Raw genomic sequence first — 23,393 nt, 5'->3', positions numbered from 1 at the left:
TTCCCGATTGAGACTAAGTTTTTTTTCTGGACAAAAAGATTCAAAGATTGAGCTGTTCCTTGAATTAGCCAGCTGGAAATTTAGAGCTGTTCCTTGAATTAGCCAACTGGAAATTTAGAGCTGTTCCTTGAATTAGCCAACTGGAAATTTAGAGCTGTTCCTTGAATTAGCCAGCTAGAAAATTAGAGCTGTTCCGGTCGATTTTTTGGAGCTGCTTGGACAGTTTAAAACAAGACGCTCCTGGAAAAGTGCCCTACTGGAGCAGGAACAGCTCAATTTTTTGCTCGCAAATTAAAAAAAAATTAAAAAATGAGCTGTTCCTCTACAGTAGGGTACTTTCCAGGAGCTATTTGTGTTCCAAGCTGTCTTAATTTGATTTAATAACACGGGGGTAACATAAAATGTAAGCTATGATAGCAATTGGAAAATTGGAAAATAATTTCTACCATAACTTTCACAATTTAGAGAACTACATAGTTCAAATGAGAACTTTTTACAAAATCATGAAAGTAGTAGAATATAAAATGACAGCGTCATCATGAAATTAAACTATATAGTAACCCCCGTCTTTACACGAAGTAAGATAATTTGCAAAATGGTAGCAGAGTGGCGCGAATGTATTTCATTTCTAGTTGGTGGCGAAGTAGAACTTTCAGTTTGCAAAAGTTAAAGCTATTTTAAATCTTAACCTAACATCGTGATCCTTGACACAAATCACTGATTGACTATATGAAACGCTTTCAAAGAAACTGGAGAAGATATTTTTGTGGTTATTTGAGCAAAAATGGACGATCCTCTTGATAAAAACATTCAACAAGAACACTGAAAAAATCAAACATCTAAACTCGAAAACTGACAAGCAAGACCAGGCATGTATTTTCAAACTTTTGTACTTTTCAACCCTTAAAGGGATAATCAGATGGTTTGGGATATTTGGCATGTGGAATCTTTCTTTTGTCCTGAACAAAACCTCAAAATATTTTTGCCTAAATATTTCCCAAAGTTGAGATAAGTTACAAGTTTTTGACTTTTAGTAAAACAACGTAAGAACCGTATGAGAACCCATTTTCAGAAATTTTAAATCTTGACTTTAGAATATAGTTAGACAAAAGTTTGGGCGATTTTACTCAAAACCACAGGAGTTTTTTCAGGCAGAAAATCTCAAACCATCTGATTATCCCTTTAAATGTCTCTGGATTTTTAAATATACATCACTTTCCGTGCCAATGATTAAAATGGTTAATAAGGTACACTATTTACATCTTTTTAAGAGTTGAAGTGCAATATAATTTTTTCAACTGATCTTAAAGATTTGGTCTAAAACTTGTGTTAGCTTCACAGCTATCTGTAGGTAGGTCTGCAGTGCAGCAGCTTAAGGAGGGGTTTAATTATTGGGTATATTTGTGAAATACAAACTGTATTTTCTGGGAAGTAATTTTTGGTTAACCTTTGGCCACATTTTTATTACATTGATATTGTGTCAGCAGTGTTGTGGGTATGCGACATATTGTGTGTTATCAATGAAATCAAATCATTAATCAATATGGATACTTGATGAAAAATCGATAAAAATTGATGAAAAATCCATTACGATTGATACTTGAAGGTACCTGATGATGATCGATTGTTAATCGACAGAACCAATACCAAAAGTTGATCGATAGTAATTGATACCTCATCCATAAAAATCGATTGCTCGTCAATATCAATTGATGCTAGTCAATAGCTAATTGATTTTTAAAAATGTATTTTATGTCAATTAGTTATTGATTATTGGTTCTAATCGATATGTAAGTGTAAAATTATGATCAATTTGATCATTTATGAGTGCTTGCGTTGCTCATCAGAGACATTTTCATTAAAATTATAAATTACTAAAAGTAATAAGTAATGATAAAAGTAAACAGGTAAACATAATTATAATATTATTAAAAGGATGAAACTTCAATGAATGCATGATACATTATTAACTGTTCTGACTAGGCTGTTTCTTAGATTTTTGGGAAGGCTTGGTGATTTTTACTTAAACGATCCAAAAGATTTATTTCTCAAAATGAGGGGGTTGGATACAAGATTATGGGTGATGACGCGCTCCTCGAACTAAGTTGAATTTTTTACTTCTTTCCAGTACATGATATTTTATATATTTTTTCAAAGTATGCTTAGCTTCTTTACACTTTACTTTTCATTTTTTATATGTTATGGCTATATTAATATTTATAGATATATTTCAAAATGAACAGCTATGTGACAGGCGTTTTTGCGAGTTACCTATATCTTGTCATTTCTCTAAAATGAAATTATCTCTCGGGATTGATATGTCGTGACGCGCTCCTTCTTTCAAGGCGTTTTTGCGAGCGGCAATACTTTTCCTTTGAGATAATTTATGCTTGATTAAAAAAGCAAAACGGATCATTAGATAAACAGAAAGCTACAGACATTTAGCTACACCAAAAGCCAAAGTTTCTTCTCAATATAGTTGACTGGTACTGTTTGCCAAAAAGTATAGTGTTGTTGAAGTTTGCAAAAACCTTAAGCTGTAATGACTTTAAGGAAATGCATTGAAAGATGAAATGAAATTGTGCATAACCCGGTATGAGGCACTATTTTTAAAAGTACTATCCAAAATGTGTCTTTACATACTGGGAAATTCTGATCAGACCTTTTTTTTTCATTCCAGTTTTCAAGCAATGACCTGGACATGAATTTGAATTCAACAATATCAAAATTGAAGAAATCGGTATGATTTTTATTGTTCTTATGGGCAAAGTGCTAGGGTGTAGCTAGTTGAGACAAGTTATGAAAGTCCTGCTGGTCTTTGTTTGTCAATTTCTTTGATATGCTGCTGGCAAAATAACAAAAAAGGCATCTCATCCATATAAGCCTTTACTCAAATCATATCATTCAAAGGCAGTGTTCATTCAACTTGATTTCAACTTTGAAACTTTCAACATGCAACAAAAAGTTAATTCAAAATTTCCATTAAGCTCCAGTCTGGAACAAAAAATCTGAGAAAAACAAAGCTTGATAAAAGCAGCTATTAAAATGATTTTGAACATTTTGAATTCTTTTGAGCACTTTTTTTTATAAATTAACCCATGTTCGTTAGTGCGTGTGTTTGTTACCAGCTTTTCTCGAGATTGGCTCATTAGTTTTTTCTGATTTTTGGCACAAAGGTACATGACCATACATAGTGTCCTCCTGGGTTGGTTCCCCCCGCTAAAAATCAAAATTTTTCTCCATTCCCCCCTCTTTTATTTCCCCCACCATATTTCAAAATTTTCGGTTCCCCCCTCTTTTTTGAATTCCCCCAGCTATTTGAAGATTTTGCGGTTCCCCATATGGTTAACATAAAAATGCCTTAAATCAAGTTTGAAATTTTGGAAAGCTTGAAAAAATAGCCTTGAAAGTGCTGGAAAAATGAAATTGTATTGAAAAGTTGGTTTATCCCAAAAGATTTGCTGATTTTATTGCTTAAACAGGTTCAACAAGATCACCTTGAGATCAGTGAAGTTCCCCCAGTCAAAATTTCCTAAATTTATGGTTTTCCCCCCTCTTTATTTTCCCCCAGCAAATTTCAAATTTTTCATTTTCCCCCATACTTTAAAAAAAGGGCCAAAATCAGAATCCCCCCCCTTTATAAAGGGGGGGGGAGGACACTATGCCATAAACCCTTGAATGTGACCGGGCAAATTTGGGTAAAAAAAACGGCTAAAGAGAAGTAAAAACAAACTATTGACATTTTCTCATTGGCTGATAAATGTAGTAGCTGATTGTAACAAAAGTTGTCAATTTTTTTCTGATGCAAAGTTGAAATTGAAACTTTCGAAATTAATAAAACCAATAATTCTCAACATCAGTTGAGCTAGAATTTGGAAAACTTTGGGACAGGCTGGAGACTCAAAAATGGTCAGATTTGGCTGAAATTTGGCACACTTGATTCTTGGGCAAATCCCTGGGGTGGTTATTTAATTAATTTAATTTAATTAACAATGCTCGAGTCAATTGGAAATAATTTGAGTTTGAAATAATTTTCCCCTCATCTTCTACACTGAGATAGGTAATTTTTTGCCATTTCTGTTGATTTTAAAATATTTTCTTGATTTTCTTTGTTAAACATTTTTGAGATTCAAAATTAGACAGCATTACCCTGCAGCTGTGTACCCCCTGGAAAAAGTGTATTTTTGGACAACAACGGATTTGCAAAGGCTTTCGGAAATATTACCATTTAAATTTTCAGTTCTTAATATGATGTGCCGATATCAGCTTTCAAATCAATCAAAATATCTTACAGATTAAGTGTTCATTAATGAAATAGTTTTATCTTTAGAAATTAATATTGATTCTTTTACTGGATAGTGCTGTAAAAGAGACCACCTAAGTTTTTCATTTTTTTGGTTGTGTCATTAATTTGCAAGGATGAACCTCTTCAAAAGCGTATCTATTTTTTTTCTTTTCAGATTCAACAAGCTATCAACATCAATCATTGAGAAATTCACACAACAATTCAGGCAACTTTATCAGTACAGTTGGCAGCTGCTTAATTGGCTGCAATTTGGTAGACCAGTAGCTCGAAGCTGAAACAGTCAGATATCGTATGCAATAACAATGGATATTGAAAGAATTTTGAACATTAGAAACCAACGTAATGATATACAATGATAAAACTGATGCTGGAGAAAATATAATGCTTATTTTCAATTGGTTGATAAAAGTATAGAAATAGACAGAAATAGACAATTGAAAGAATCATCTGCTTTCAATGTAATCGCACGTCTTCAATGAAGGAAATATTGCATACATACTTAATGGGTGTGCTCTTTCAAGTAAATTTCTCAAAGTCTTTGAATATTTTCCATGGGCACCTTGGAAAGTGGACTTAAATTTCGATTCGATTGTTCATTTATTAAATTTGGTCTATTTAATCAGAGATTTAATATAAAATGCTCAATAACCTTCTGAATAGTTCATAAACATAAAATATCGACCAAAGTTGAATTATTGTTTAAGGGTTGGTTGAACATTTTCAGGGAATAAAAAATTAAGTTCTAGGGGTCTAAGAAAGATGTTTTTTTTTTTCTACAGAGAGTACTCTCGGGTACCTAATAGCCATCCCCCCCCGCTAATTAATTTTTCGAAAAGTTTCCACCCAGGACATTCTTATTCCAACCCCCCCCCACTTATCAAGTTTTGAGAGTTTTTCCAACCCCCCCCCGCTTATTCCGACCCCCCCCCCCCGCTTCTAGGTACCCGAGAGTATCTGGTTTGCTTTTCGCGTGAATTTTCTCTTTTGCTTGAAAATGTTCTTTAAGATTCCTGCTATTAAAGTCTATCTCGAATTAGCTGGCAGTGTTTTTTCAAACCTCAATAACTTCTGGTAGAATTTGAATTAAGTAGCAATTTTGTGTTCGTTGAAAAGACAAATAGGAGTGGGATATTGTCATAAAGAAAAAACTCAAAAAAGATCGGAAAATGAAGAAGAAGAAAATCAATTTCTTCAATAATTGTGCCATATGTAGTTATCATTTTCACACGAGTGATTCTTTGATCTTAGAACATTAATGTAAAAAAAATTTATGAAAAAAATTATTCCATCGAAAGATATAGTCAAAAGTTTATCAATGATTGACATAAAAAAACAACAGAAAAAGAGCCCTTTTTCATCTCCTTTTTTCCATTTTTTGAATTTTTTCTTTTTTGATAATATTCCATTCCGGATTATCTACTTGACGAACACAAAACTGCTAATGAATTCGAATTCTAGCTTTGGAAAAACACTGCCAGCTAATTCGAGATAGACTTTATGTGGAACAGTCCAATAACCCAGCATGCTAAGCATACACGCTTTTTTTATAAGAATATAATACACTTTATAATGATGAAAATGGCTAAACAATTGAGAATATGCTAAGAATTACAACCATCATGGAATTTTACTACTCAAGCTAAGAATGCCCTTTTTAGAGCATTTTCAATTAAAAATTGTCAATTACCCCCAAGTAATGCCTACTCCTTCCACAAAAATGCCATTTTATGTTTGAGACGTATGCCTTAAATGTTAAATCTAGTCTGAATTTTAGAATGATTTTCCCAAAAAAGTTAAGAATATCTATGATAATATGGATTTACACCATTCTTATAAAAAAAGTGTGTATTGCAATCCTGATATAGATAGGGGCAGACACTTGCTTATAAAAAAGACGTTTATTCTCAAGTACCTACATATTAATACTCCCTCTTGCCTCTTGCTGATTAGTTTTTCTTGGTTCTGCCCTTGACATTTAATGTCTTTGTAAGGGGCCCCCAGCGGTTTGCGTGATTGCGTGAATGGCCATTTTCGGTTGTGTGAATGCGTGAAAATTGGGAAAAAAATGAATTGAAAAAACTTGCGTGAACATGAAAATGTGCTAATTGATTGCGAGAATGCGTGAATTTTCCCTTTTTTCCACCGATTATGTGCAGATTTTTCAATGTTTCCCCGATTTTTTCCCAAACATTTTTCCGATTTCTGAAAAATCGGGTTATTGCGTGAAACTCGAGGAAAGTTTGCGTGAATGCGTGAATTTCGAAAAAAAATTGCGTGATAGCGTGAATTGAGGGTCTGCTGGGGGGGGGGGGTTTCTTGTAAGTTCATTGTGTGAGTGTTACTACTTTAAGTAAGTAAGTTCTCAAAATCATTAAATCTGGATTAATCCGAAATTTCGATCTTTGTAGCCTCTGTGATAGGGATTAATTAAATCATTTCTCTAAATTCACCGTGAAAATAGAAATTAGATAAAATTCAAAATTTTTCGGACACAGTTAGCCTTATACTTTTTCGTGGACCACCCGGTACAGTAAAGGCTTTACTGTACCGGGTGGTCCACGAAAAAGTATAAGGCTAACTGTGTCCGAAAAATTTTGAATTTTATCTAATTTCTATTTTCACGGTAAAGAGGAAAGGCAAACTTAAATTTTTATATTTCATTTTTTAATTTTGGAATAGTAATCGAGATATGGAGGTATAAAGTCAAAAGTCAATATAAAAGACAGTATCAAATTAATAATTAATTAATCAAATTACTAATATAACTAATACATGGAAAAAATTTTAAAATGTGCCAAAATTGCTAAACTTTCTTCAACCTAGAATGGGTAGAAGTGAAATTCCTAGGTAGAATTTGAAGCCAATGAACCAAAGTTGCGCCACCTTGAGCGATTTGTCTGGTTTTTACACAAGACAAATGACAGATTGAAACTAATATTTACTGCTTAATTTCCACAGATCTCTAAAGCCCGAAGGGCTAGATTTGCGGCCTTGGTCAAAAAGTGAAGCTCGTCTTTGGAAGGATTTCCGACCAGAGTCACGTGACTAAAATATGCAATTTCACCGGTTTGAGAGATGTGAAATAGCGTTTGCCGCCTACTTTTTTTTATCTCACGCTCCGAAAACAATTAAAATGCTAGATCCTATCCATCGGCACGAAATTTAAAAAGTCAAATTTTTGCTTCACTTTTTTTTTGCTGGAGAAAGCTTAAAGCTGCCTACTATCTAGCCCTTCGGGCTTTACAGATATCTGTGTTAATTTCGGAAAGAATATCTCACGAAAACAAAGGAATTGCTAGATTCAATCCATCATTGAAAATATGACGTATATTTTATGTCTTCACTTTTTCTTGTCTGAGAAAGGTTAGATTCGATTCTAGCCATTCGGGCTTATGGGGCCATTTCTTTTCCATTATTTCCTCCCTTTCTTTTGACGAGGAGGCCTTCAGATTCAGGAATAATAAATCCCAATCAAATCGGACGAGTCAATCGGTCAATATGGACTTTAGATTAGACAAATTTACATTATGGTCTGTAAAATATCAATCAGGCAGGTTGCCAAAGCAAAATTTTTCAAATCGCCTTCAACTATTCTGTATTCATTCTTATTTTTTATTTCAAATTTGAATGAAGCGCCTGTCAATCTTAAGACTTTAGGGGGGGGGGGCTAGTAAAAGAAATAGGAAGGTAGGTAGATGTTCGAAGGGCTAATAAGATCTTATTAAATATGATATGTCAAAAAGTTTTGGGATACACAAAATTGCAGCAGCGTGGAACTTCATTGAGTAACCTTAAGCCATCTTCCCCGCCATCTTTAACTTTTTTACCTGCATTACAAAAAAACATTTTTTCATAGTTAGAGCACATTCAATTTTTTTCCGCCCACCTCGCTTATTCAAAACTAATACAGTAAAACTCCAATTAACGGACACTCTAAAGGGGGGGGGCATCTCTGATTAGCGGAAAATACTATTTTCCCCGGTCATTTATTTTTCAAATTCTCATAAAAAGTTTCCATCAACCCCAACCCCCCCGTTTGTACATGAGTGTGATACGGTGATAATCACCCTAACCTAGATTTTCATATACAATATTAATACTATATTTTTCAGTGATTTTTTCATTTTCCTGAGATTTTTTTAAATTTATAGTCAAAAATTGTAAATTTCATTATCGTCAACACGAAAAATAAGAGCAAACTAGTTAGCTAATGTGTAATGATATGATAGAGAGTGATTGATATATCCTGAATTTCATAAGACCACGTTCAAAGTTACCTTATCGGCCAAAACTTAGTTGGCCCCACCAAGTGACTAAATTTTGATGAGGTGACTAAAATTAGGGCCGACTAATAATTAAGGCCGATGATAAGATAAGGTAGTTCATATTTTGTTCAATTTTATGCTCAGAAATGTCTTTATTGTACCCTCAAAATACACATCAATGATGAAACTGTTACATGTTATGTTTTTTTTTTATAAGCATTCAAAAATCCGAAAACAGGCTCAGAGATGCTTAGGTCGAAAGCTTAATAAGGCTGAAAAATGCTTGAAGGGATGCTAAAATCTAAAGCATAAATTTAGGGAAATTAAATTCAAGCCAAAAAAAGCCAAAAACAGGAAAAAAATATTTTTGTAGGCTCAAGCAAATGCTTGCTATATGCTTAATTTTTCCCTATATCTGAGCCTAGCTAGATATGCTTAAGTGCAATGCTTATAAAAAAAAACATTTATAACAAATTGTTTTGAAAAGTAGATTTTTGTCAAATAGAGGATAGATAGAGGGAGAGAATAAAGGTAGGTTTGAGGTTCCGTCTAATATGACTAAATAAAACATATGCAACGTTTTAAATATAATCAGTCATTTCTTCACAACCCTAAAAATCGTTAGTTCAAAAAAGTTATATGCATAGTATTTATAAGTAAATAAACAAATTAAACCCATAAATCATACCATCACGCTTCAAATTATCTACTAAGTATCAACACTAACGCCGCCTAAGACTCTTTATGATATTTCAGTACAATGCCAGTAAAACTAAAAAAGGTTTTGAGAAAGATTTTCATACAAAATTGCACTCTCACTTTAAGTTTTTAAATCAAAGACCTTTTTATTAGCCGAAAATATCTCGGGACGTGAGTAGAAGCCGTGCAAAATATACAAACGCTCATATAATGTTTTATGGCATAAAAATATCCAGACAGAGTAAAAATACTAAAAACAAACAAACATTAACAAAAGAATACAAATACAACAAAATCATTTTATCTCCGCTTTGATAATGCGAGTTTTACCAGGTCTCCGTCGTCTACATCTAGGACGACCTGGTCATGTAAATTAACTTGAATCTTTTCGGCACCAATCCTTGAATGCGCCCACACGTATACTTCTTTCGAATCAAGGTTCGATTTGATCACCAACTTTGTTGTTATAGTCGTTTTTGGGGCAAGTCGTCTTCGCTTGAGAAGAACTTTTCGTTTGTCTGATTCTAACAGGGACGGACATTTGATACTCAACTCCACTTCGCAGTTCGTCTCGTTCCGTATTTGGAGGTGTGCCACCACTGAATGTACGCCGACGGTCTTTGTTTCTATAAAATGAAACCGATTGAAATCAATAATAGTGATAAATTACTGCATGATAGCTGCTCGATTTGTTTTATTTACCCCAAAAGTTTCTCCCTCATTGCAAAATTTTTCCTTCCCGACAGAAATTTCCGACCTTGAAAACATTTGAATTGAGCCGTAAAAAAAATGGGAATCCGAATCCCTCGCTCGACACGTATCGAGTTTCAGTCCGTCGTAGTGAGGGCGAGTGAGGGTGTGTCTTTAGGAGGACCCCAAGGACCACAATACAAAAATTTACCGAGTTTTATAAAATGTATATTAAGAATATTTCTGGTTATCGGAGTACTTACCTGAATATTCTGAGCTTTGTTCTGATCCCATGCTGATTATGATGAAATGCTCACTTGACTTGAGTGAAAACTTGTGCGTTCCTTGTACAGGCTTAAAGTGGACTGATTGAATTTGAGACATGTCGCATTCGAATTTATACGGATTCGAATGGAGTAACTGACATCCGAGACAATAGGCGGCGGGGACGGCTGCTTCAAAAGGGCGCGGAAGAAAATACTAAAGATCACAGGAGGAACCGAATGAAAATATGAAGCACGATATTGTGGAAGCACGAAATTTTATTTAGAGTTCCCGGGACACTACACCCATTTCAGAGACGGGGGTAAGAAGACGAAAAATGTTTCATTGAAAATGATAGAAAAAAAAACGAAATTGAAAATTTTAAAATGAAAATATGTATTATTTGATGACTTTTAACAAGAAGATGATTTTCATGCTTTTAGGTCTGCGTGAATATTCTAGATCATTAGCCTGAATAGCCCTCTTCAAACCCCCGGTTCAAATTGTCAATAGTAGCGCATGCTTAGTAGCGGTCAGTAATTTTTTTAAATATTTATGAAGAAAATAAATAATGCACGTGCAAATCAGAAAAAAAATGTTTGATACTTTACATTACAGTGAGCTGAAATCACTTTGTGTGGATAAACTCATCAGTGCCAATGACACCAAAGAAGCATAAAGATTGACAAGACTCCCAGATTATTAGGAAATTAGGTATGAAATCTTTCTTTTAATTCAATTGGCTTTCAGAATATTTGAACTGAAAAATTATTTCCAGCTGAAAAAGAGCAAAAAAGGCAAAATTTATGGAAAATTTCCATTTTGAAGGTTTTTTTTTCAGGAAGAATTTGGTCTGAAAGCTAAATTTTTCTCATAACGCCACAAGCAGCACATATGAAACCATATATGTTTTTTCAAAACCTCATTAAAAACTGCATCTGCATAGCCCCTTATGGCCAACCAATAATTTGAACGGATAATTCCAAAAAATATTTGTACAAGGGTATATATTGACAAATTTTTTCAATGCCCCCCCCCCCCCCCCCCCCCTGGAAGACAGCGTTAAATTCGAATTTCCCACTGATTATAAAAATACAGGACAGCTCCTGTCTACGACAACCCTGGAAAGTTAAATTTTGTCAAAAAGGGCCAAAAATGCTTAGAAATTTTGACTTTGGATAGACTTTGTGTTTAACATCCAACATACCTTCAAGGAAACTTATTTTGGCTGGAACTAATTTTGAGGAGTGGCAAAAAATCGTGAAGATTTATAATTTTGGCAAGAACTTATTTTCGCGATTAATGAATTTTTTTGAATAATTTTCTAAATTTTGGCGAATTTTAGTTCCTACCAAAATAAGTTCCCTTGAGGTAGTTTTTTTTCCAAAATTTTGCACAAAATCAAATTTTTCTATTTGGGAAATTTCCTTTAGTCATTGTTGGGAAAATAAGCATTTCTTGGGATTTGCTTGACTATGTTTTCTGTTTTTTTTTGCACAATGATATAAAATGTTAATGTCTAAAATCTGATGGGGCCTAATTTTCAAAAAAAATAATTACACAGTATTTGGGTAAATTTGGGCCAAGAAGTGCTCAAAATGGTGTTTTTTAAACTTTACGTTGAGTTGCTTCATTAGTGTTTACTGATTTTTTTGCAAACAAAGGGTAGGTTCTTTTAAAAAGTGGCTGAGACCTTTTTTCCCAGGATATTTTTTCGACTGTAAAAGTCAGATTTTCGTATTTTGGAAAATGAACATTTTTCGTGATTAGCTTGATATTTTTTCTGATTTTTTAGTTTGCATTTTCTTACTATTGTTGCCATTTTTCTATTTTCTTATAACATTAATTACGCTTCATGTACCAGGTAGCTCCGTTCAGCATGTAGCTTGTTTTTTGTATTTCAGTACCTTGTCCTACTTAAAGGAATTTAAAGCTTCTTGCATTTCACCACAGCACTATTATAAAGGATAAAAGCAAGTTCGAGAAATTCATCAAGCCATATTCAAAGCAAAAGATGAAAATTTTGATTTAAAAACAGCTATATTTCGTATAGTATAATATACGTCATTCAAGGCAAATGATTTCTGTAAAACAAAATTGAGCTTAAAAACGATTTTAAAATCTAAAACAATTAAATTACTAATTAAAATGCAGTAAAACTAAGAAAATAGATAGAAATCTCTAGAGGCTTTAATAAAGCCACTATTCAAAATAGGAGAATGCCTTTTGATATAAATTGATTATTTTATTAAAAGAATATTCCATTTATCAGACCTATCAATAATGCAACTGTTATTTTCTATTGTGCTCAAAAAATATTCCGTTTGTTCTTTTTTGTTTATTATAATGCTTTTGGTTAAAATGCACTATTATGTCATGAGTGTTCCTAAAAGGTAGGATACCCCAATTGGGCTACTTATATTGGGGTACCCATATGATTTACAGATCAGAATTAAATAAACAAAATTTTGTGAAGGAAAGTCATCTTAATTAAGCCAGGAGTAATGGGTCTAAAAAATAATGAATATATTACATGATGCAAAAGATATTTAAAGATACATAATTACCATGTGGTCAAAGTATGAAATAGAGCTTTATGTTACAGGGTTCGTTATATGCACTAAACATTCCTCTGGGCATATTATGCATATAACAAATAGATGGAAAAACATTGTTTTACACCATATACCAGGTCTCTTGCCCTGCCTTGAGGGAGTTTATTTCGAGTTAATAGGTTTCTTTTATTGTCGCTATAAACAATCTGCATAATTAGCGTGTTGTGACAAAATTATTTTCAAGCCTAATTATGCACAAACTTTTAGGGCTTCTATTTTGGGTACACCTCTCTTTTACGAAAAGATACTATAGATTCTACTGATATAACCACATCATGAGTGCGCCATTATATGGAAAGCTACTAGAGCTTGAGAAAATTTTAACTTCATCTGATTTTACTTTTTTTATTTCTGACAGTTTTACAAGAATCAATTTAATATCATTGCAAGATAACCATGATAACCTGACCATGATAAAAAATAGTAGATTTCAGTATCTTTGTAACACCATGTCATGATATCAGAGATTTTAACACCAAACCCCCAGCCCAATGCTTGCACCTCATTTTGCAAAAATTGCCAATTTTTCCTGAGTAACTTGTTTTGTGTGGATCTACTCTTGCTTTTGAGATCATGCTGGTTGGATGTTAGATCATAGTGGGGATAGGGGTCTGACCCCCCTCCCTTCTTGGCATTCCCCTCAACCTTTGAAAATACCTATTCCTCAAGGGTTTTGGGCTAAATTTTCTATGGTAAAAAGGGAAGGGAAACAGAAAGGAAAACTAAGTCTGGCAAATATAATACTACTTTTTAGTGAAAATAAAGAACTTCCTTTCATGCAGACCAAATTTCATAACAGTGCTGGAAAATAATTTACAATTTATGTAATCCCCCCTTCTTAAACAACCCCCTCCTTGCTATCCCCCCTTTTTAATGAACATTTCTGACCCCCTCCCCCTTAGTCACTTTTTTGGAAGGTGTCATCCCCGAACTATGTAGATGGTTGGTTTTTAAAGATAATATTGAATTTTAGAAATGGTAACCATATTCATATTAAACTATCTTTTTTCATCTTCAGCTAAAATGGCATCCGATACAAGCTTGGAAGACTGGTTTGTTGAATCCATCAAAGTCCAACAAGGGAAGTTTTCTTTTTTAAATTCATTACTGAAAAGTTACAATGAACATTGTTCTCTGCAGAAAAAAGTTTTAAACAGTGCAGATGTCTTTCTCGAAAAATTTAAATCACTTTTGTCCAAGAAAGGTATTGAAGTAACCTATACAAATCAAAGATTTAGACGTCGGGGAAAAGAAAAAGTAATGAAAATATCTGGAATATGTCTTAAGGAAATTTTAACTACTAAACTCAAGTCTCAAACTCCTGATTCTTCTAATGCTGTGAATTTGATTTTAACTCACCCTACTTTTCACTTGAATTCTGCACTGGCATCACATTCTATTGATTCTTCCAATTCTCCTGAATCAAGTTGCATCGAAGCTGATTTCAGTTTTGCTAATGCGTCTGATATTTGTAGTATGAAGACCAGGGAAGGTGTTTTGAAACAGGTTCAAAGTGATGCTGTTGCTCCCTCTGCATCTAAAATTCCATCTGAGAATAGTTCCTCCACAAGTGGTATCCCAAATATCAGGGCTACTGTTTCTTTCTATGACTCTGTTTCTGCTGAAAATGATACTTCTATTATTGATTCACCCAATCCGGACATCCTGAATCATCCTGAAAGTTGCATCGAAGCTAATTCTTGTTTTACTAATTTGTCCGATATTGGTAGTATGAAGACCAAGGAAGGTGTTTTGAAACAGGTTCAAATTGAGGCTGGTGCTCCTAACTTAGAAATTTTAGGTATGAATTGTGCTTTACCAAAAAGTGACCCATGGGATATCAGCAGTTCAGTTTCTTTCTCAGATTCTATCGAAGATTTGCATCAATGTGCTGTGGAAAGTACGCTTTTAAACAATTCTTTGCATGCTATGAATAGTTCTGGTTACTCTGATGATGATTTCAATGAAGATGTTTTGACTGAGACGTGCTATTCACCACTTGCCATACAAGAAAGTGGCTCTTCTACCCTTGATGAAGAATCAGAAGAAATTACAGTCAACATTTTGTCTAAAGCTGGTCCCAACACTATTAATGCATATTTCAAGAAAACAAATAACATTAACACACCAAAATTTGATAAACCTGTTTTTCAAGAGAAAGATTTCCATTTTAGACAACCTACAAAGGAAAGATATTTTAACAACTTGATTTTTTCAAGACATTACAAAAACTTTAAAAACATTACGCCGGCTAATATGCCTATTCAATTTAAAAGCTTTGAAAAATTTTTGGACTCAGAATTACCAAAGGCAGATAATGTACCACAAAAAGCTGAAGAGTTTATACAATCTGCTAAGTCAAACAAAAATTCCACAGAATTGAAAATAAAATCTTTTTTATTGGGTTCCTTTCCTCCTATTTTAACGGGAAACACAGCGCACAAGACAATAGTTGACCTTGCTCCTAATATTCATTTTCCGCAGTTTTCTTTGCTCAGCTATACCAATAGTCTTAAATTTTCTTGCAATACTTGTAGAGTCTTTTCCCCATATGCTCAATTGCATGACCGTAGCTGTATGGTTGGTACAGGTGAGTTTCATGGTTTCAGACAAGTCTATGAGCATGCAGTATCAGCCCATCATAACTATGTCATTGACTACATCATTGAGCAAAGAGTCATGGGGGATCTTCTGCCTAGAAAGTGTGAAAAAGTTGTTACTGATTTTTTTGAAGTTGAGCGAAAGGGTACACGCGTTGGTTGTTACTTTTTGTGGCAGCATGACATTGTAAATAGCTTCAGGGATAATAAGTCAATAAGAACAAAACAAGCAGTCACAATTTTTAAAGAGAAAAAGCCTTGGAAGAAATGTCTTGACGAAGAAGGACATAGGAACTGCATTGAGTTTAAATTTTGGGAGCAACTGCATTCTAGAGAAGTTAGACGTTATCGTGAAATGGATTCTTCAAGGTCAGTGTTTGTCCCTGGAGAAGCAAAAGTTATGATAGGTGGTAAATTAGTCACATTGAATGGAGGTATCAAAAGTCTGGATCCAGTATGCACTGGTGTGGCTGTCAGTACTGGTAACCATCCTTACACGTGTGAAAATTGCTTTTCTCAACGAGATGATTTAAATGGCCTGTTAAGAAAACGTAAAAAGAGTAAGCTTAACACCATTGAATCTAGAGTTGGAAAACCAGGCTTTAGAACAGGCTATGCGACAAAAACAGAAGAGGCCCAAAGAGTGAAGGAAATGGAAAATGTCAATAAAGTACTTAGAAAAGAAATCAAGTTCAACAGGGTGCAAAACGAAATGAAAACATGGGAGCGCATGATTCTTAAATCATGCTTGGATGGGGATGTGAAAAAACTGATTGTTGATTTAGCTTCTCTGATGCAGCAGGAGAATAAAAGGGACAGTATTCAAATTGAAATATTGCAGAACATTGTGGGAAAACTTAAATCAGGAGTTAATCACAAATATACTACTCTGATTAAAGATATTGCCGTCCTGTACAAGAATAAACTAGGAGTGACTAGCTACAGTGACCTTAAGGAGTTATTTTGTTTACCCAGCAAAACTTGTGTGGTACAACATTCCAAAGAAAACAAATTGCATGTTGGCTTGAACGAGGAGGTTTTTGATAAAGCTATAGAGCTTTATGGTGGTGGCCCAGTTGTAGAAGCGTCTGATGAGGCAAGGACACTGCGTTTTTTATCTCCTGTAGTTGGAAAGAACAATGAAATTGAGCTGATTGGAAAATGTTGGGATGTTGATATTAGCAAATGGGAAGATTCGCGTATATTCTTGAAAAATGTTATAACAAAAGAAAATTCTGTGGATGAGTTCTCTGCGTTGAAGGGTTTTATAAAGGAAATGAGGTCTTCCAATACTTTTGCCAAAGACACAGCTATTCATAACTTTGTGGCTGCATCAGGTGCCTTATCAAAACCATTAGTGTTCATGTTTTGGCCAACTGCAAATTCAGGCTACTGTGCCCCTAACCTTCTTAAAATTTGGGACGTTATCAGAAAACATTGTTTCCTTGATAACGATGGGATTTTGAGAGAGAATCCGGTTAATCTATTAGGCCACAGTACAGACAGCGCAGGCTTTCAGCTTGCGGCTGCTGTTGCACTAATGACACCACAGTCTAAAATCATTGATGTTGGTGTAAAGTATTTAACACTTGGTGTAGGAGAGAGTAAGTTTGCAGCACCTTATTTCGGACCCCTTCCATCCATTGCTTACTTAGACTTCGATCATAATCTACGTTTGTTCCTCAAGTGTCTGAAGTACACAACATTGGACTTAAACATCTTTCCATCAAAGGCAGGCTCCTATGTTGTCACAATCAATCATTTGAAAGAGTTAAAGCAAATAGCTGACGATAGCGGTGTTTCTTGTGACTTCAGCAACAATGATCTTTTGTTTGCTCGCTATTTAGACCAGAATAGTGATGCTGCTTTGAAGGTATTCACCTCATCGGTTGCTGATTTGCTCCAAGAAAATGTACCTGGATCTGCTGGTACTGTCTTATACATCAGAGGTGTTGTTGCACTTTTTGACCCGTTTTTAAACCCATGTTCAAACCCAATCTTGATGCAGGAAAATATTTCCAAAGGAATAACAATTTTTCGAATTTGGCGAAGGATTCTTGAATTAAAGAAAAAAAGGTTGAATGCCACAAGTGGTGCTGCAAAAAATCCATCAAAAAGAGGAATGTTTCTTACATATGGGTGTTATAAGACAGCTGAAATCTTATTTACTGCTGCCACTTGCCACATGCTAGCAATTTTTGCTCATTTTAATCATCTTGGCCCCTCTGCTCTTTCTCCATTTAAATGTGGTACCAAAACCACAGAAAGGATTATCAGTGAACTTCAGGGGAAAACTAATAAACTCCAATCTTTGGATGCTCAGCCCACTTTATCTGACATTTCAAGTAGATTATCTAAAGTTCAGGCAAATCAATTTTCAGAGGATAGTATTCTTGCTAGGGGTGGTAAAAAACATCAGTCTACTAACAGAAGACGATTGTCGCATAAATGGAAAAATGTCGATTCAAATTCAAACTACAAATTTCCTGATTCATATGAACTGTTTAGAGATGCTCAACGGAAAGCCTTTCGATCAGGAGTAAGAAAGGGAATTGAATTGTTCAAAAATCAATGTCCTGAAGGTGCTAACTTTGTCAAGGAAAATGGAGATTTTGGATTTTTACAATCTTTTGACAATGGCGTACCCTGTGAGAGTGAATTTGATGGGGCTTTAAATCACGGTTATGCGATAGACAAGCTAAAGAATTTAAATCCAAGTGAATTACTAACTTCCAAAGCAGAAAAGAAGGAGAAGAAAATAACTGACTATTTAAACCCTGAAGATGTGGATGAGCAAAAGAAAGCTGACCAGGATGATAAGCTTGAAATGGATCCCAATGAACCTTCTGCAGATGAATCAATTATTGAGAGAGCCTCCGCAAAAAGTATTGAGCCATCATGCTCTGGTTGTGAGATTTTTGCAGATGAGAAATTGTCAGAAGAGGAAACAAAGAAAGTCTATGTTGAGAGCAAGAAGGCCCCAGCATTGAGTTGTAAAGCAGGTGAGAAATCATCCAGTGAAGAAGCAAGGGTGGTCTCTGTTAGAAGCAAGGAGACTTCACAAAAGAATTGTGATCTTGAGAAAACTGAAGTTAAGGCTCAAGATGTAGAACTTGAACTTTCAGATGGAGAGCTCGAAGTCAAAGAAGAAGAGCGTTTGGATCAAAGGTGGTATTTAACGAGGTTAATTAGAGGGAAATTGAGCAGTGTTCATTTGAAACAGGCGTTGAAAATTCTTATTCCTAGGGAATATGTTTCCAGAGAGCGATCGCGTAGACACATTGCTTCAAAATTTTTACCAGACAGCAAAGAGATAGATGAGAATCATAATATCCTGCTTTTTCGTTTCGTTATTGCTAAAGTTGCTAACGACATCGTTGTCTGTAAGGTTGTTTCTTTGAACAACAACGGAAAATCCATAATGAGTGCATCCAGTGATGATAAAAATGTCACCTGTCGTTTGATTCCATTAGAGGAAGTACCACAAAAGAAACATGAGTATCGTTTTTCTGAAAAAATAATTGTCAGTGATTGGTTGAAAATCTCCAACATCCTTAGTGAGATCAGTATGGATATAGGTGAAAACGCTAGCATGGTTGTCATGGAAAAGTCAAGAGAGTTAATCAGGATGGCGAGACAGACTTATATGATTGACGAAGATCGGAAAATTGCCCAAAAGTTGTCAAAGGGACTGCTTCCATCAGAATTTAAAGAGGTTGATGATGTATTTGATAAAAAACTTGATCCAAACAGCCATCTTTACATCTATCTTGTGAAATTCAAAGGTGAAGAAGGGGAACGGGTTTGGTTGGACTCTTCATGTTTTGACAGGCCATTTCGTTACAACAAAAGAGATGGACTGAAAGTTTCTGATCCGTTGTTTGCTGATCCGTTGTTTGCTGTTGAAAGGCTTGAAGATTCAAAAAAAGTGAGTGATATATCAAATTATTTTCAACGGAATTCAAAAAAGGCCAGTAAAACCAGCACTTCATCAAAAACCGAGTCTGTCCAAAAAACTGTAAAGTTAAATTCTCAACAAAAGCTTGCCGAGTTCAGAACAGCATCTGTTGTAGGAGCTAAACAGGTACAAAGTAAACGAAAATCCATCAACAAATCAGCAAAGAACATTCCAAAAAAAAGTAAAAAGATCGAATCTACAAAAAAAACCGTCATCAAAAGGCCTGTAGATACTTTTTCTGAATCAACGAAAAAAAGACTCAAAATTTCACAATCCAGTGTTGATACATTGCAGCGATTTTCTCGTGATGCTAAGTCAACTAAGTTGCGTTCTTCTAGTGACAGAAAACAAGCTTCAGCATCAGCCGAAGAATTGATCACCCTATCAGATGAAGATAATGTTGATGAAAGCATTATTGTACCAGGTTGTGACAAGTTGCGAACTGATTATTTTGATTGGAATAGAGATGATGATATTAGAATCTCCAGTGGTGATTTGATGTCTGGCAATATTATGAATAGGGCTAGAATCATGCTCAAAAAGCAGTTTCCTAGTTTAAGAGGGCTTCAGGAGACACTTTCCAAACTAGATTCACCAGCCATCAAATCAAAGTTCCATCCTTTCAGAGAAGATAGAATTCAGATTCACCACGATGAAGAGAATCACTGGGTGCTTTCAAGGTCAAAAGGGCAGAAGGTTATATTGTTAGATAGTTCGAAAAGTGAACCAACAGAACATCTCCAAAAACAGCTTCTGAAGTGTTATGAAAAATATGTAAAGAATGGACATTTAGAAATTGAATATGAAAGTGTTTGTCGTCAAACAGGGGGTAAGGATTGTGGTCTTTTCGTTATAGCCTTTGCCACTGATATTGCTTTTGGTTTCAATCCAAGTAGCATTTTATACAATCAAGCTCGATTCCGACAACATTTGAAACAGTGCTTTGCATCAGAAACGATGTCTGTTTTTCCTCGTCTGTCACCAGATTCTACTGCCCCAAAAAGGACAATTCGTCACGTTGTTCAACTTGAAGATTCGGTTGTTGATTAGCACTGATCTGCCAAAACTTTCGTATATCTTTACATCTGGATCTCGTCTTTTTTCGTCACAGAGTTCTAAAACTGTTTTTGGGTTCGTTTAGACCTACTATACGCAAGATTGTGTACCAATATCCACGTTCTGTCAATGTTTTGAATTTTTCTTTGAATTAGTTTTGTGTTTCTACAAGTTTATGGTTAGATTTTAAAATATTTTGATTGAATGGCAAGTGATTTCCTTGTTATGTTTTTTAGTCTTGAAATGTGTTTTGTTTCATTTAGCAGAGTCGATTGTACATGTTAATATACTTTTAATCGATGCTTTTGTAATTCAACCAATGTTATCATGACCTGGAATGTTTAACTACCGTCCACGAGTCCAACTGCAGTTTGCTGGATGGAGCAAGTTCCTGAATTGTGGTTTCCTGAGTACATTCTTTGTGTCATGAAATATTGGTTCTTTGTTACATTTAATAAGTATTGGTTCTGCATGTTAATGTAATTTTAACCAATGCTTTTGTAATTTAACCAGTGTCACCATGACTTTGAATGTATTGTTCCTGATGGTTTGACTACCAAGAATCCAACTGCAGTTTGCTGGATGAAGCAAGTTCCTGAATTGTGGTTTCCTGAGTACATTCTTTGTGTCATGAAATATTGGTTCTTTGTTACATTTTGGCATCTGCTTTGTATATTATGTAATTGATCGATCCTTTTGAATTTATTTTTAACGTTGTTCCTGATGGTTTCTGAATCGGCATTTTTTTATTCGTTTGTTTGTAATGTTTCTACTGCACAATTTTTCGGCTTCTCCTTGGTTAGCTTTGGTGAAAGGTTGTCATTCATGGGCAGTTTTGATTGTTATCAGATTTGGTAGATTCTGGTTTGGTTTGGTTATTTTGCAGATTTTGCTTTTTTTGATTGTGGTTGTTATTATATTAGCTTTTGAATTTTGCTAAATGAAAAAAGGCTCCACGGTTTTTCTCTCTCATAACTAAATTCTAACAAAATATGAAGGGTTACTGTTTCTTCGAGTCAGAGAGTTTTTTAATCCGAAGAGTCTGGATCATCACCGACACGATGATGATCCATATTTAGCAAAAGGTACACAATCTTGAAAGTCGGGACCATCAGTAGGACGGAATGTTACCTTTGAAGCTTCTTATTACCTCGCCAAAATCTTTTTGGCTTCTTGTTCAAGCTTCAGTTATTAGTGCAAGCCATAGCCATAGTTTCTTTTGCATCAAGCCAGAATTTAAAGTTTTTGGAAGCTGTTAGTATTTTGTTAAAATTTTCACTGAAGATGTTGTTGATTCAAGCTGGGAATGTTGGTATTTTGTTAAAATTTTCGCTTTACAGTTTCATTTATATCAAGCCAGAAATGATTGTTTTTGGAAGCCGTTAGTATTTTGTTGAAATTTTTCCTGCAAAGTTGCTGTTGATTCAAGCCAGAAATGGACCTTTTTGGGAAAACCGTTGGTAGTTTGTTAGAATTTCTTCTGTTTATTTTTTTTTACTTCAAGCCAGAAATGGATTTTTTTTGGAAAAACTGTTATTATTTTGTTGAAATTTTTGCTGTAAAGTTAATGGATTTTTTTGGAGAACCATTGGTATTTTGTTTAAAATTCTGGTTGTTTGATTTCTCACTTTATCGTTTTTATTCTATTGTTACAATTACGTTAACTTCACTACTGGAATACTCCATTCAAAGGTAACATTCTGTTGGTGTGATGGACCATGGTGTGGCCCGATTTTTGGGTCATACCGAGGCGCGAGTGTGGGGCGCCTCATCCATATATTTCTCTTTTAACTGCTTTTAAGAATAATATACGATTTTTCTCTCTGCTTATTTGAAAATTCAACTTGAGTTTTATTTCCTTCTCAAGAATTCTCAAAATTGAGAATGCTGTCATAAATTTTTTAAAAATGATCACAAAACTGGCCTGCAATTAGCTCGGCACTTCCGAGTGCCGTTTGAAGACAACCGGAAAAACGACCGTAGTACAAACATATCAGATCAAAATATAGTAGCAAATTCCGCTCTAAGTTTTGGACCCTGTCTTCTCCTTTTCTTGTTTCTCTTTTTGTAGGTGATGATTTGATTGCACCATATTCTGGAACATTCCAGGTAAGAATACCAACCTTTTATATACCCAAAATCCGTCGAATAATTGTAAATGCATCTTGTGTAAGAACCTTGCAACCCTTTTGATGTTGAAGCTATTTTTGTTCGCAATCATTACGATTTTATTTTAGCTGTCAGCTGGACGATAGATCATCATAACGGTAGCCAAAATCGCATACCTCTTCAAAACTTCAAACCGTGAATAAAGGAGTGCACAAATTTGTTCCAAGACGTTTGTAATTTTAAATCAAAAGACAAGACCACAGAAGGAAAGCGCGATATACTTTCAGAAAAGATGTATCAGAGAAATTGAAGTATACAATAATAAGTTCTGTTAATGAGACGAAAGCCAACTTTTTGATATGGTTTTGAAGACAATATTCCAATTGAATGGATATTCACAATTATAGTTTTTTACGTACATAAACATGCATACAGTAAAATTTGGACGCAAATTTATAGGATAAAATGAATTTGAAAGAGACACTTAAGGCGTCTACATGCCGTTTAAATAGCGTATATGTTTTGATTTTTTATTACACCATTTATGTTTCACTTTTATAAATAGGTATATAATGAAATTATTTTACACTTACGCAAATTTGATTTTACCCAGAGCTACTCTCGGGTACCTAATAGCCGGGGGGGGCCGCTAATTAATTTTTTGAAAATTTTCCACCCAGGACATTCTTATTCTTTGATTATAGAAAAAGTTAATTTTGGCGAGAAACTAATTTTGTCATAGTAGCAATTAATTAAATTTTGAAAAGAACTAATTTTGAGTTATTTTGCGTTTGAATTTGCTAAATTTGCCGAAATTGGTTCGTTTAAAAT

General features: G+C 34.5%; 1 protein-coding gene and 1 long non-coding RNA gene across 2 annotated transcripts; both read left to right on the top strand.

The window, feature by feature from the left end:
• The first annotated feature begins 643 nt into the window (after positions 1-643).
• LOC136821092 (uncharacterized) lies at positions 644-4,491 on the top strand. Its single transcript, XR_010848684.1, has 3 exons — positions 644-869; positions 2,681-2,740; positions 4,461-4,491. It is a non-coding gene; the product is annotated as an uncharacterized lncRNA (long non-coding RNA).
• A 9,608-nt stretch (positions 4,492-14,099) lies between these two features.
• LOC136821105 (uncharacterized) lies at positions 14,100-23,154 on the top strand. The gene is made up of 2 exons (XM_067077335.1): positions 14,100-22,562; positions 22,691-23,154. The coding sequence occupies exon 1, from the start codon at positions 14,100-14,102 to the stop codon at positions 20,445-20,447; it is 6,348 nt and encodes a 2,115-aa protein (XP_066933436.1). The 3' UTR covers positions 20,448-22,562; positions 22,691-23,154.
• The last annotated feature ends 239 nt before the right edge of the window (positions 23,155-23,393 follow it).

This window comes from Clytia hemisphaerica, unplaced genomic scaffold (genome assembly GCF_902728285.1).
Source record: "Clytia hemisphaerica strain Z4C2 unplaced genomic scaffold, Clytia hemisphaerica genome assembly, whole genome shotgun sequence".
NCBI lineage: Eukaryota > Metazoa > Cnidaria > Hydrozoa > Leptothecata > Clytiidae > Clytia > Clytia hemisphaerica.
Note: the sequence above shows the minus strand (reverse complement) of the source record. Positions and strands in the feature narration are given on the sequence as shown.